The sequence below is a fragment of the Pristis pectinata genome, chromosome 4, assembly GCF_009764475.1.
Source record: "Pristis pectinata isolate sPriPec2 chromosome 4, sPriPec2.1.pri, whole genome shotgun sequence".
In the NCBI taxonomy this organism is placed as follows: Eukaryota; Metazoa; Chordata; class Chondrichthyes; order Rhinopristiformes; family Pristidae; genus Pristis; species Pristis pectinata.
Genome location: NC_067408.1, coordinates 90,472,037 through 90,487,369, shown reverse-complemented (window position 1 = coordinate 90,487,369; position 15,333 = coordinate 90,472,037). Strand labels below are relative to the sequence as shown.

The window sequence follows — 15,333 nt, the reverse complement described above, 5'->3', positions numbered from 1 at the left end:
TCACTTCACTATCAATATAAAGCCATGTATCCAACCATAGATGAGCACAGGACTTGCACGTGTGCTGAATACCCAAAAGCACCCATGTGAAAGATTGAGCTGAATTATTTTGAGTTGAAGTTCCAAGAACACCTCTATTCCACAATGCGGAGCATGTCATGAATGCCAAAGTAAAGGCTTGAAGCATTGGTGAACACCTTAAACAAAAAGTGGTCAGTGGATATTCTCTGCTTCCTACTTGAAACCAGTCAATAGTTTGATTCACTCCACATGATATGAAGAAAGTACCACATTGGAAGGGGTCATTGTCTGTGCTGTTGAGCAATACTCACTCAACCTGATCACAGATGTTCATTTTGGGTTTCCCAAGTCTATTCAACTCCAAATCTCATTATAGCTTTGTTCCAAATATAAACGAATGAGTAGAAATCTATAAGTGCAAAAAGGATTGGGTTTTGATATACAGTGAATATTATCTGAATGTTTTTATTTTGGAATTTTCCAAATTGTGAGTAAAGTATTCACATGTGCAAATTTTGTTGCTTAACTAGAAGATTATCGGTCAACAGGCTAATAGTTGAGCGGGATTTGGTGCAAGTTAGAAGTGGGTTGGACCTAGGCTAAAGTGGAATGGATACAACATCTGGCAGAATAGATTTTCACATCCCACAGCACATACCAGGATATTTCATAGGGTGAAACTCAATGTACCCATCATCTTCCTGGATACACTTCTAAATGAGGCATTTCCTGGGAAGACAGATTAAGCTCATTCAAAAGCATTTGACCTTAACTTCCTTTATTCTCTTATAGGGTTCTGCCATTTAAATCTACCTGATAGTAAGTTTACTGAAGGGTATCAGTTTGATGCAGAAGAGCCCAATTTTCCTACAACCGATCTATGCTTCATTGGACTGATGTCTATGATTGATCCACCCCGTGCTGCTGTACCAGATGCTGTTGGCAAGTGCAGGAGTGCTGGAATCAAGGTAAGATTAGTTAAGGGTTGAATGGAAAACTAATTACTGGTGGGTTTTGCAGCATCATGTTTTGCTCTGCTCAAGGTTATATGTGATAATTTCACATTAGTGAAGGAGCTTTGATATCGGGTTCATATTTTGCATGTTACAAAATCCCTTATTTTTAAAAATGGGCCGCTTCAGAAAGTGTTCCGCTGACACCATTTCATACTGGATGCCGCAAAATTGGCCACATCCGGGAGCTCGATTCCCTTTGCATATTGACACTTGATCCACTGTCCCTGGCGTGCTGATAATTTGTTTCAGCAGTCAATTACATTGTGGCAAAAATAGAAACCTCAATCTACCTTAATTGCATGCTTGAAATATTTGTATGGATATTCACTGTTCCTCCACGAGATCACAAAACTCAAATTTATTGTTCAGCAAAGTGCATGGTCTGATACCTCAGTTCACTATTTTGGTCATCGATCATACTTTTTTAAGTGAGTTAGGATAAGGGCACTAATTTCAAGTGATCACACGTTTATGGATGTGGACTGGGGAGGCCAACCAGCAACACAATGGATTGGTGAAATCAAGAGGTAATAAGAGCCCAGAAGAGGATTTGAGCAGATGAACTGAGTCAAGGTTGGAATCGGGCTTCATGAAAAATTTAAAATGGTGTAATATGTGTTAAGGTAGGTGTGTGTTCCAATGCTAATATGACACTGAGACTGCCATCATTTTCTTTTCGGTTTCCTTTAGTTGAGTGGAATGGGAGTTCAGGGTAAAAGAGTTCAGTAAAATCAGTGATACATGCTGAGCAAGCAGTCTTGTAACCTGACAAGAGAGGATGGGTCAAAGCTGGTTGTGGCGAGATCCTGCCAGCCATCATCAGTATACCAGTGGAAAGTAGCACTGTTTTCAGATAATGTTGCCAAAGAACAGATGAAAAACGGGTCAAGGATAAATGCATAGGAAGCATTGGAAAGGAAGCTGTAGGTTGTGGTAAGAGAAGCCATTAAAGGTGAATCCCAACCTGCGCCAGGAAATGTGAAAATGGAAGTGGATAAGTGCAGTTATGCCAACTAGGTGACAGTTAAAAGACATTGGAATAGGGCTGAAATGATGAATACTGCTGAAGGTTGCAAAGATCAAGGAGAGATGCCTTTCATTAAGAAATTACATTAGATTCTCTCCATTTCAGGGCCTAATTTTAGCTATTCTCCTCTGAGACTCTATTATTGGGAACTCTGGGACTGTTTTCCCAGAGTTATTACTGGATTTCTAACAAAGGTTGTGAAAAATAATTGTTCAAGCCAATCTCTGCAAAGCTTTCTTGGTAACCAATTTGCATATGACTATCACTGGTACCTTTCCACAGGAATGCAGTCATTTCCTTAATCAATTTTAAATCTATTATAATCTCACTGGACCCTTGTTTGTAAAGAACCTAATTGTGGCACTTTTTCAAGAGGTTTGTCAGATGTGTGCAGACTCTTATTTAAATGGTGAGTGCATGTGTAATTAGGATCCTTTGAGATGGTATATCAAAGAAAGTGACAGCAGCTAATTCCTATTTTGAATTTAAACTTCATAGGTTATAATGGTAACTGGTGACCATCCAATCACTGCCAAAGCTATTGCAAAGGGTGTCGGGATCATCTCAGAAGGAAATGAGACTGTAGAAGACATTGCTGCTCGCCTGAACATTCCCGTCAATCAAGTTAATCCCAGGTAAACAATCCATCAGTATTGCTAAGTACAGTTGTAATATCTGCTACTAACTAGGTAGAGGTTATCTAAGTGCTGGATGAGCTTGAAACCAGTTTTTCTCATTCATGTGAGCCATTGGATGAGAGTACTGCAAGCGTTCTATCATTTGAAAGTCCCCTCACACTCCTAATGATTGATAAAGCAATAAATAGTTCAGCCCATAAAGTACTGGATTTGTATGACATTATCTGATCTCTGGGCAACAGGACTGAAGTTAAAATTGGATAATGCAGAGTGTGAAATTGCCCAGTATGGTTGTCCCCAAATGCTAGCCAATGACTCCTCTAAATTTGAGGATATACATTGGGCTGATACGATGAAGGGTCTTTGACTTGAAACGTTACCTTCATTTCTCTTTCCAGATGCTACCAACCCCTGCTATCTCCAGCATTTTCTGTTTTTTGTCTTGTGTTGATAATGTTTTGAATTGCTTAAAAAATCAAGAGTTCACAAATGAATTGTAGCAAATTTTGAAGATATTGTTACCCTTCGTCTCAGGGATGCCAAAGCTTGTGTGGTTCATGGTACAGAACTTAAAGATTTGACCTCTGAGCAGTTGGATGATATTTTACGCCATCATACTGAGATAGTCTTTGCTCGAACTTCTCCTCAGCAAAAATTGATTATTGTGGAGGGCTGCCAGCGGCAGGTAGGAAACTGTTCCATTTAGGAATAAAACGCTGTTTTGTTTTTAATCCCTTGTCACTCATTAAATAATTGCGCAGGATTTTGTCACGTAGCTTTTTTGCTCAGTTTAGAGGATTTAGTGAATGCAGATAATTGAACTTTCTGACATAAATTCGTACTGTGTAAACTTCATTCAAAGCAATCAGTGTACTATATATGGTAAATGCAGCATTTTGTGCTTGGGCCATATTTTGAGTGCAGCAGGACTTTTTCCTGTCATGCAAGTAAGGCTCTGTTATCATATCAATCTCTGTTTGAAGGAAAGATGGATGGCACAATTTACGTTTGCCCAATATCTATCAATGGTTCAAAAGGAAAAGCATGAAGTCCTGACCAGTACTTTGCTACACCATTCTTTGTGGGGGAAAGTTAACAGATTGTAAACTGGTCAATGCTTTTAATCCTCTTCCAAATACAGTAGACTTAAAGCTGACTCTGGGTTGCAACCACCCGACTTGTGGATGCTCATATGTATGAACAAACTCCCACATTATCATTAAATTCAAAAGGCTAACTTACATCCATTCCTATGAATGGCAGAACTAGTTTCCTTTGTCTCTTCACTTTAAGTAATTGTTCTTTCAAATCAGTCTAGTGTGCTTTTGATGCTATTCATTCCAATTTTGTATAGGTATGGTTACCGTATCTCTTGATTTTTGTGTATTTTCTGACTTATGGACAGAATCAACTTAAGACCATCTGTAAACACGGAAACTATTTATTACCTGGTGACAGCCTGTCCATCTGAAATTGCAAGTCTTTATTATGGGGAATAATTAAAAGTTAAAGCTTGTTATTGTGAAAAGCAGGTCTAAATAAGAATTGACATTGTTATATGGATAATATTTTGACCGACTTTTATGCAGGGTGCCATTGTAGCTGTCACAGGTGATGGGGTGAATGACTCTCCTGCTCTGAAGAAGGCTGATATTGGTGTTGCTATGGGTATTGCTGGCTCTGATGTCTCCAAACAAGCTGCTGACATGATACTGTTGGATGATAACTTTGCCTCCATTGTCACTGGTGTGGAAGAAGGTGGGTGCAACCTTTATGCAATTGGTTTTCATCAACAGTGGAAAATGTTGCTTAGCTTGGCATTTTCACATTTTATTTCAGTGTTAAAATAGTATTTTAATTTTTGGCTCGCTGCTAACTTGCATGCATGTCAATTGTTCTCAAATATTACTTAAATGGAAAGCAGGAAATTCTACCCTGTTAGCAGATTGCAGCTTGGGTTTTTGTGGGATACTGAGTACTTCCTAGGCTTGAAGAAGGGGTGGAAGTCACTCAGTAGTATTGCCATTCATTTTCTGCTCAAAGAATGCATTTAGCTATTTAATAAAAATGCTCAGCTGTAATTGTTGATATTCTACTGTCTATGCTCATGTGAAGAATAGTCCTTCAACAGGGTAGCAAAGGCTGCTGACAAAGTGAGCATGGATCACTGCAAACCTATTGCCTTCAGGAGAAGGGGAAGGGCAGAATGTTGAAAGAAAGGAATGTAGCAATTTTAAAATTGTTTTTAATTTTTATTTACAGCGTGGTAACAGGCCCTTCTGGCCCAACGAGTCTGCGCCGCCCATTTTTTTTTAAACACAAATTAACCTGCCTGTACGTCTTTGGAATGTGGGAGGAAGCCGGAGCACCCGGAGGAAACCCACGCAGACGTGGGAGAACGTACAAACTCCTTACAGACAGCGACGGGAATCAAACCCCGATCGCTGGCACTGTAATAGCGTTGCGCTAACCGCTACGCTACTGTGCTGCCCAAATCTTGATGCTACTAAGGCTTTTGTGGCATACTATTTTAACGTTCAGACTTCTGAGGCATTGAATCGATATTGTACATTGAACTGACCAATTGCCTTTACTATAAAGAATTCAGTGACAATCTTGCTGTGCATTTTCACTTCCATTTGTTTATTGAAATTTGCTGAATTTTTTTTCTAGTTCTCCAAATTTCTTGATTATTTTGCAGGTCGTCTGATTTTTGATAATCTTAAGAAATCTATTGCATACACCTTAACCAGTAACATCCCTGAAATCACACCCTTCCTGGTATTCATCCTTGCAAACGTCCCACTGCCACTTGGAACTGTCACCATCCTCTGCATTGATCTGGGTACTGACATGGTAAGTTTACAGTTGGTTCCCTTTGTAGTTGTTTCATAATGTTGATGTTTTAAAGCTCTTGAATTACTACTTTCTGCTGTGTCTGATGAATGGTTTTCCACTCGCACTACATATTTTCCACCCTCAACTCCAAGAATTACTACTTTCTGCTGTGTCTGATGAATGGTTTTCCACTCGCACTACATATTTTCCACCCTCAACTCCAGTGACCCAGGTTCGATCCTGACCTCTAGTACTGTCTGTGTGGAGTTTGTGTGGTCCCCCTCACCTCCAGGTGCTCTTGTTTCCTCCCACATCCCAAAGATATGCTGGTTAGTTGATAAATTGGCTGCTGTAAATTGTCACTGGTGTGTAGGTGAGTGGTAGAAAGAAATATGGAAGGAATAAAATGGGGAAATAATAGGATTAATGTAGGATTAGTGTAAATGAGTGGTTGATTGTCGACATAGTCTTACAGCATGAAAACAGGCCCTTCAGTCTGACTATTTGTGAGCCTGTGATTGAAATTGGAAACTTTTTTTTATCAGTAATGTTCATGGGTTTAATCCTATATCTGACTTGTATTTTGCCTTGCCATTTAAATAAATTGCACCATAAATATTGACTCCTAGTTTTGTATGAACTAGTAATTGCTGTTCTAGTAGGACTTGATGTACTCTGATAATCCTTCAGCAATCCTGATCGTTCAGTATTTGGCTCACGAAGGCCCTGGTTACCACCCTCAATGCAAGCTCACGGAGTTCCTGTTGCAAGAAAAGTGAATTAAAAGCGTGTTGGAATATTAATAGGAACAACATCCAATAGTCCAGAAAATCTGCCAGTCAGGCTCTTCCTACATCATGCTTTTACCAAATTTGGTCCTTTTATAGGTCCCTGCCATTTCTCTTGCTTACGAGCATGCTGAAAGTGATATAATGAAGAGACAGCCACGTAATCCCAAGACGGACAAATTGGTGAATGAGAGATTGATCAGTATGGCATATGGACAGATAGGTGAGTATTGCTTTGAGTATTTGTTCTATATTTTCTCTTCAGTATTTGAAAAGTGTGTGAATAATGTATACAAGATTTAAAGCCTGCTTCACAGCATAATTCAACATAAATCTAAGCTTTGTTATTAATCAATATTGACTTTATCTGTCTTTTTAATGGGCAAATTTTCCATTGTCACAGTTTCCCCACAATTTATCTAATTTATTTTCATTTAGCCACAACATTCTTTTTTAATTTTTCTCATACTCTTTCAAACAATTTGAATTTTTTCTTGCTACTTTCCTGTCCAGGTCTTTCAAGTTTCTTTCCATTTGTGTAAGCCTCTCAATTTTTGTGTCATCTTGCCCGTGGTTTTGTTTTAGGGGTAGGTTAAGTTAAATACCAAATACCTCTTATGCTAACCACTGTGTGCATATTCCAGTGTTTTGATGCATGACTCTTCAACTTTGTATTAAATGTAATTGTTACATTGTTCTTTGTAAGATCTTACCTTAAGTCAGATTGTTAATTATGGCTCATAAAATATCACCAAAACTGTCCTATTCCCTTGTTGGCCCTAAAACATTGTTTCAGAACACTCTCCCTAATACCTACTAGAAATTTGTTCCCTCTTGCAATGTTCTGGTTCTTTTAGCTTTAAAGTTAAAATCTTCCATTGTTACACTTATATCATCTACATCTCAGCTATTACATCACTGGCATGTGGATTTGTGGATTACCCTTGCAGGTCTTGCATTCTTTTCTTATTCTAATTTTATCCTGAGTATTTCATTTAAACATGTAGCCATTCTTCAGCTGCTGCTATTTAACATTTTATTTATTGTTTATCTTCAATTCTCAAATTCTATGATCTGGTGCATTAATAGTTTTTATGCATTTAAAAAGATGAATTATTTGTGCAAGCAACAACAATTGAAACACAAAATTGCTTTTATCCAGGAATGATCCAGGCCTTGGGTGGTTTTTTCACATATTTCGTGATCTTGGCTGAGAATGGATTCCTCCCACTTGATCTAATTGGATTACGTGAAAATTGGGATGAGTTATGGGTAGATGATTTAGAAGACAGTTATGGCCAACAATGGGTATGTATATGTTCCCCCTGATGCCATGTATTGGTAAGAACTATTTCTAGTTTCCTGTAACATGGTTGATTTTAGACTTCTGAGGTGTATGTATTAGGAATGATGCAGACAGCTTGATGATTGCAAAAGCTCGGCACCTTGAGGGAATTTAAACTTTACATCAAACATCAACATAAATCACCAGCTAGAACATCTTACTGTAAGAAACAATGTTTTCTTTCTGAGTGGAACTTGAGTTACCCATAAATTTCATTTGGATTTATGGAAAAATGCAAATACTTCATATTACTTTGAAGTACATTGTAATTTACATCTTCATTATAAGTGGTTATTTGGATTTCCATATCCTAGTAAAAATGACTGAAAATGCAGCTCCTCACTAGGAAGCCACTTGTGTTGTGGAGTAGGCTGTAGTGTTGATTGGGCCTCTAGCAACAGAACCCAAAGCCCTGCCCGAGGACCATACTGTTAGCATTTAAATGTTCCTGATATCTAGCTTTTTAACATTTTTTTTTAATGTCTTTGACAAACTAGACACATTTAAGAGCCATTCAAATAGATTAAATTACTTAACCAAAACATTTACTTAACCACCTTTTTAAAGTGCTAGAAATCTTTTAAAAGAATGTAAGATAAAGGAATATAAACAAGTTTGCATGTACTTTTTCAATTAAAGTTATTGACCCCCATCCAAATAAATTACACTGAATGCACCAGCCATCCCTGATATAAAGCTGAGGGGCTGGAACTGGAATACATCCAGCCCCTTGGCTTAGGATGTTTGTGTTACAGCCATGGACTTATACCAGTGTCTGACTTCAGAATTGCAATATGTAAATATGGAAGTTTGCAAAATGTTTACTCAATATGCAGACATTGAAAAATGTAGGCATCTTTAGGCCCAGTTCCTCTTTTCAGGTGGAAATACTTTGGTTACAGATGAATCTGAAACTGAAAATTGACTGCTAGTGGGAAATTTGCTCTTCAAGAGAATGATCATGGTTTTACTGTAATTAGAGGTTTATGATCTAAATAGGAGGAAAAAGTCTGACCCGAAAGAGAGAGTAATTACAATGGGTGAACTTCTTCCTCGATTTCACAGGATTGGGAAGTTTTGTTCACTTCTAAGTTGAAATTTCCACTGTTAGGGGCATCTTAATATGACTCTAACATAAAATTCATACTTGTAGATCATAGTGGACTTTCTTCAAGACATTTTAAAATTCAAGCTAATTTATCCTACTCACCTAATTTAAACTTTTGTCATTTTTCAGACTTATGAACAGCGGAAAATTGTCGAGTATACCTGTCACACAGCATTCTTCGTCAGCATTGTGGTAGTGCAGTGGGCTGACTTAATTATCTGTAAGACCAGAAGAAACTCCATCTTTCAACAGGGAATGAAGTAAATATTTCACCTATATGTTTGGGAGAAATAATATCAGTCAATCATACAAAATATTCATAGTGGGATATTTGACTAGCCAATTTACTGAAGAATTAAGTTTCCTTTTTCTGTGTTATTCCCTATTCCCTTAGCTGATTGGGATGGTATCCTAATGGAATATATGAGAGACTCGTTCTGGGTATGAACCAGGATGAGATGAGAATAAACTTAAATATATTGTGAGTTTCCCAATTATTCTGTAATTGAATACCACAACTGTTGTAACTCCAGCTGTTGTAAAACAAATCACAATTCCAGTCCCTGGAACATATCAAGTTGTGTGACCTATGTTACTGTAATATAATTGGCTTCTGCATCTCGGTCTTGGGAGTGTTATTAGCCGCTCTCCCCCACCACATACCACCTGGCTTTATTTTCACCACTTCCTTGGAATCCAAGGAATTGATCATAGGCTCAGAATAGCATTGTACTTGTATGATTGATCAGTCTGATGCCTTGAGTTCTAAATGCATGGTGGTCATCAGATTTGTTGTTGAATGCTGCTGGCACTAGTAAAACTACTACAGAATAAGTTTGTGTGTTCAAGATGAAAGATTTTGTTGGTATATTGGGTGATTTGTATTTCTTAACGATGATTCTTTTTCACAGGAACAAGATCCTTATCTTTGGCTTGTTTGAAGAGACAGCACTTGCTGCTTTTCTTTCATACACTCCTGGCACTGATGTAGCACTCAGGATGTACCCACTCAAGTAAGTGATTCCTGCTTCCCTTTATACATTTGGTTCCTAGAGTATTAGTTGTTTTTAATTCTCAATAGTAAGCAACTCTTTTCAGTGCTCATTTTTCGTATCTCTTTTTAATTTTTGGTGATACTTTCATTCTGTAATGCAGTTCATTTGTTTCCTTTCAGACCCAGCTGGTGGTTCTGTGCCTTTCCATACAGTCTTATAATATTTCTTTATGATGAAGCACGAAGGTTCCTCATCCGTAGGAACCCTGGAGGTAATCTGGTAGTGATTGTGACATTTGTCCTCGAAAGTAATTTATACAAGTAACCTTGGTTCATGTGCCAGTTGTAATGACTCTTAACTTGTAGAAGTTTTGCTGTATTTGGCTGCAATATTTCTCCTGTGAGTTCACATTGCCTCAGTTTGTCTAGAGCTAAATTACTTTGCTCCTGATGTTTTTGGGTTAAACTCGAGCTGGTCATTGCAGGCAGATGCAGTCCTGCGAATTGTATGGGATGTACAAATTGGGTGCTTTTGTGAAGTTCTGAACAAGCTAAATTTGACAAGGATATCTTGCAACTTCCTTTTAGTATGGGGATAAAGGAGGATCCCTCCTCCCAATTGGTTTCCAAGCAGGCTTCATTGATAGCAATATATGTAGGTTTTGGACAAAAACGTCTCTTTTAATTCAACCACAGTTGAATAGCCTATTGAAATGTACAGTGGCATGCAAAAGTTTGGGCACCCCTGGTCAAAATTTCTGTTACTGTGAATAGCTAAGTGAGTAAAAGATGACCTGATTTCCAAAAGGCATAAAGTTAAAGATGACACATTTCTTTAATATTTTAAGCAAGATTAATTTTTTATTTCCATCTTTTACAGTTTCAAAATAACAAAAAAGGAAAAGGGCCCGAAGCAAAAGTTTGAGCACCCTGCACAGTCAGTACTTGGTAACACCCACTTTGGCAAGTATCACAGCTTGTAAACACTTTTTTTTAGCCAGCTAAGAGTCTTTCATCTTGTTTGGGGGATTTTCGCCCATTCTTCCTTGCAAAAGGCTTCTAGTTCCCTGAGATTCTTGAGCTGTCTTGCATGCACTGCTCTTTTGAGGTCTATCCACAAATTTTCGATGATGTTTAGGTCAGGGGACTGTGAGGGCCATGGCAAAACCTTTAGCTTGTGCCTCTTGAGGTAGTCCATTGTGGATTTTGAGGTGTGTTTAGGATCGTTATCCTGTTGTAGAAGCCATCCTCTTTTCACCTTCAGCTTTTTTTTTCACAGACAGTGTGATGCTTGCTTCCAGAACTTGCTGATATTTAATTGAATTCATTCTTCCCTCTACCGGTGAAATGTTCCCTGTGCCACTGGCTGCAACACAAGCCCAAAGCATAATCGATCCACCCCTGTGCTTAACAGTTGGAGAGGAGTTCTTTTCATGAAATTCTGCACCCTTTTTTCTCCAAACATACCTTTGCTCATTGCGGCCAAAAAGTTCTATTTTAACTTCCTCAGTCCACAGGATTTGTTTCCAAAATGCATCAGGCTTGTTTAGATGTTCCTTTGCAAACTTCTGACGCTGAATTTTGTGGTGAAGACACAGGAAAGTTTGGAGAAAAAAAGGTGCAGAATTTCATGAAAAGAACACCTCTCCAACTGTTGAGCACGGGTGGATCGATCATTCTTTGGGCTTGGGCTGCAGCCAGTGGCACGGGGAACATTTCACTGGTAAAGGGAAGAATGAATTCAATTAAATACCAGCAAATTCTGGAAGCAAACATCACACTGTTTTAAAAAAAAGCTGAAGATGAAAAGAGGATGACTTCAACAGGATAACGATCTAAACACACCTTAAAATCCACAATGGACTACCTCAAGAGGCACAAGCTGAAGATTTTGCCATGGCCCTCACAGTCCCCCGACCTAAACATCATCGAAAGTCTGTGGATAGACTTCAAAAGAGCAGTGCATGCAAGATGGCCCAAGAATCTCTCAGAACTAGAAGCCTTTTGCAAGGAAGAATGGGCAAAAATCCCCCAAACAAGAATTGAAAGACTCTTAGCTGGCTACAGGAAGCGTTTACAAACTATGATGCTTGCCAGAGTGGGTGTTACTAAATACTGATCTTGCAGGGTGCCCAAACTTTTGCTTTGGGCCCTTTTCCTTTTTTGTTATTTTGAAACTGTAAAAGATGGAAATAAAAAAAGTAATCTTAAGATAGTAAAAGAAATGTGTCATCTTTAATTTTATGCCTTTTGGAAATCAGGTCATCTTTTACTTGCTTAGCTATTCACAGTAACAAATTTTGACAAGGGGTGGCCAAACTTTTGCATGCCACTATGCTTTTGGGCATGAAATGACATGTAGATAATATACTGAACAGCATCTAGCACTTGTCGGGTCACAATACTTTGGTTTACTCTAAGGTTAAAAATGGAGAAGGACAATAAATTTACAAACCAAACAGTTCTTTAACTTGAAATTTACACTTTGAAATTGCATTGCCTAACCTTTCTTCCTTTTTGTTTTACTAGGTTGGGTGGAGGAAGAAACGTATTATTAGAAGAACAAATGCTAATACATTTCAACAGTTTGTTTGTCTGCCTTAACTGTTAAACATTTACTAAAGTGCTAATTGTGAGTGGAGATGGACTGTTTTGTAAGAAACAAAACTGAATAAGTCAGTAGTTTTATATAAACTTTTTACAAGTATAAATAAATTGAATTATCAATTTGCGTGCTATGTTTTTGTATATCACATCATTGCATTTAATATTTGCTATCAACACTAGGTATTTGCTCTTAAATACTTTCCATGTTCCAACACTGATCAATGTTGAATGAAGTAGAGTTGTGCATCCTTTAAATGGTATTCTACAAAGATTTGGTATTACCTTCTGACGGTCACCAGAAAACAATTTCAGTACCTAATTGGAGAAATGTAGGCTGAAGGTAACGCACATTTGGGTATTTGTTTGATGAGTTGTGAAATTATAACTGTGACACAAGGTAAATTGCTGTTTGGAATGCTTAAAGATTACCATCTGATTTGGAAACAATGAGGAAGTAAGCCTGCCAATGGTACCTGACATTTATTGTATAGAAAAGTAGAGTAATGCATGTGGGTGGGGCATTGGCAGAACTCTGATTCAAGTCTCTTGAAAGGAAAAGGGCACTATAAGGTTTACAACCAGAACAAATCATTAATGTATACATCTGCCTATAATGATGCAATGTAAAATGAAGATCATCAGGCCCAATATATGGTCCAGAATAGGGTTACAAGACTACAAAACTATAAAAAGAATGCTGGCTCTCTCTTAGGCAAGTAGAGACTTTAGGAAACGTGATTGAAATATTTTAAAATACAGTAATAAGTGCAAATTAATTTGACTTGAATGTTGGAAAGAATGCTGAGCCTGTATGCAAGTTGCCAAAGCATTGAATGGTCATAGATCTGAGGCAGGTCCTTCTATGCCCGAAGTTTTGTTGACCTTGGGAATAATTAGCTGTTGGTCCACTCAATGCAGCTTTTGGCAAACATCCACTTCTAGGCTCTGCAAGTGCGTCAATTATGTTGACATTGCCTCCTATAAAAGATAAACGTATTGTAGTATCTTCATTGGTTGTGCTATTAGTTTGTGCTGGGAGAAAGGAAATGTTAGAGTTTGGGACAATTATTCCAGGTATTTTTCTCTTGATGAACACGTTGGACCACTTCTATGAAGAACCGTTCAATAAGCCTTTACCTACTAAAATCCTAGTGAATTTATAGGAAGCAAAGAATTCAAATAGTCCTTGATAATGTGGTTGACTTGCTAACTTAATCACCTGGCCCTGTGTAAGCTGATTCAACTTCATGAGGTGGCAGAATAAACAGTACGTTGAGATATGTCTTAAACTGTCATCTATCAATTCCATCTCTTAAGTGGCAATTGGATAAATGTACAAAAGGAATGATGGACTGTAGCTTTGCAGGATTGAGTGCTTCTCAGAAAGTAGAAATAAACTGTTGTAACTTCTGTTAAGCATCAACATAAACCGGATACTAAACCCCACAACTACTGTTCTTGCATTATGGATCACTGAATATTGACAGGGACAAAAGTTGAAAAATGTTCTCAAAATCAAATGTATATTTAAGCAAAACCAAAAAAAAATCTTATGTTTGAATGGAAGTTCTATATCTTGTCTGCTGAACACAGGTTCTCAATCTTTAGCTATATTCCTTGGTGTATCTCTATCAAGGGAGCAGGGAAAGGGATTGGAAATTTTGGAAAGATCTTCTTCCTTCCACATTTCTGCATCATTCTAAGGGGATGAAAAATCTCCCAGAATCCTCACTAGGATCTTAGATTGTATGTCAATATTTAAATATTAGGGACAAGTTATTGTTTGATCCTTTTTGTGAAGCTTTGTCCAGTTAGAAATTACTGTATATGCCCATTAGTTTGTAGCTTTCGTGTTTCACATGTGCAGCCTTTAAAGGGGAGCAGAAGGGAAAAATGCTCAACAAGATGAGCATGTACAAAGAGATGACAAAAAAACACAGCAAACTGTAGAGTCCATGGATCAAAATCTGCAATGGTTGTTGACAGAAGAGAGAATCAGCCAGTAAAAATCACCTGAATATGTGTATCAAAATGGAACTTTGTGCTCTGAGGAATGCAGTTTGTAGCACTTTACATACAAGGCCAATGCAGTGATCCTTCATTTGTTTATTGTGTCTACCATCAGTAAAGGGCTACTTGCTGATCTTTCTGCCATAGGTGGGGTCAGCTGGCTGGAAAGTTTGCCTTGTCCCAGGGATTGCAAGGCTCCTGGTCTGTTCTAAAGTAATTGTGTATGGTAAAACATAGCCCATTTTTTGTAAATTAATCAGCTTCATAAACTTTACTGCATCAGGGAAAAATAGAAACCAATAACTTGATGCATTGTAGACAATTTTAATATTCCTCTTGGGAAGAATGCCTGTAGGTTAAACTTGAGAATAATGGGCCTGCCTGCTGTCAGCACTGTTTACTAGCAGATGGTGAACAGCTCTGATCAGCCAATTCTATTTACTTTTGATTTTGGCATTTGGAGATTTTTTACTTCATTAATTTTAATATTCCATCAGTGGATTTTAATTAAATGAGATCTGTCCTCTTTGTGGGAAAAGCATTTGAATGGTTTCTTACAGATTGAACTAGTTCAGCATAAAGTTAAATAGCTGATCGATTAAAAAGCTAGTTTTAACCTTGTCAATTATGTAGTATAATGACTGTGGAATTTAGTTCTAATTATTTTGACAGACCCCCAACATATCATTGTATCTGAAAATGACAGCTGAGTTTTTTTAAAAGCAACTGCCTACTTGTGTTGCAGTCATGCTATCCCCATTGTTTTCCCTTGGGACATAACAATGTTATTAAATTAAAATCTACTAAAAATCTAACTTGGATGAAGAGAGAATGGATGAATTGGCAAACATCACTTGATTGAGAAGTATTTCTGGAACCATACGTGGGTAGAAAAGAAAATGAAGGTTGTGAGTACCATAGTTTGGAATAGAAATCGTTAA

At 37.7% G+C, this 15,333-nt stretch overlaps 1 protein-coding gene across 1 annotated transcript in view; it reads left to right on the top strand.

Moving 5' to 3' along the window:
• LOC127569860 (sodium/potassium-transporting ATPase subunit alpha) overlaps positions 1–12,506 on the top strand; it is a 40,240-nt gene extending 27,734 nt beyond the window's left edge. Inside the window, exons 13-23 of the mRNA XM_052014843.1 lie at positions 814–989; positions 2,563–2,699; positions 3,237–3,387; positions 4,292–4,460; positions 5,404–5,558; positions 6,428–6,551; positions 7,491–7,636; positions 8,911–9,041; positions 9,693–9,794; positions 9,956–10,047; positions 12,305–12,506. Of these exons, the coding sequence (XP_051870803.1) occupies positions 814–989; positions 2,563–2,699; positions 3,237–3,387; positions 4,292–4,460; positions 5,404–5,558; positions 6,428–6,551; positions 7,491–7,636; positions 8,911–9,041; positions 9,693–9,794; positions 9,956–10,047; positions 12,305–12,333 (1,412 nt within the window). The 3' untranslated portion in view covers positions 12,334–12,506. The remainder of the gene's footprint in view (positions 1–813; positions 990–2,562; positions 2,700–3,236; positions 3,388–4,291; positions 4,461–5,403; positions 5,559–6,427; positions 6,552–7,490; positions 7,637–8,910; positions 9,042–9,692; positions 9,795–9,955; positions 10,048–12,304) is intronic.
• The last annotated feature ends 2,827 nt before the right edge of the window (positions 12,507–15,333 follow it).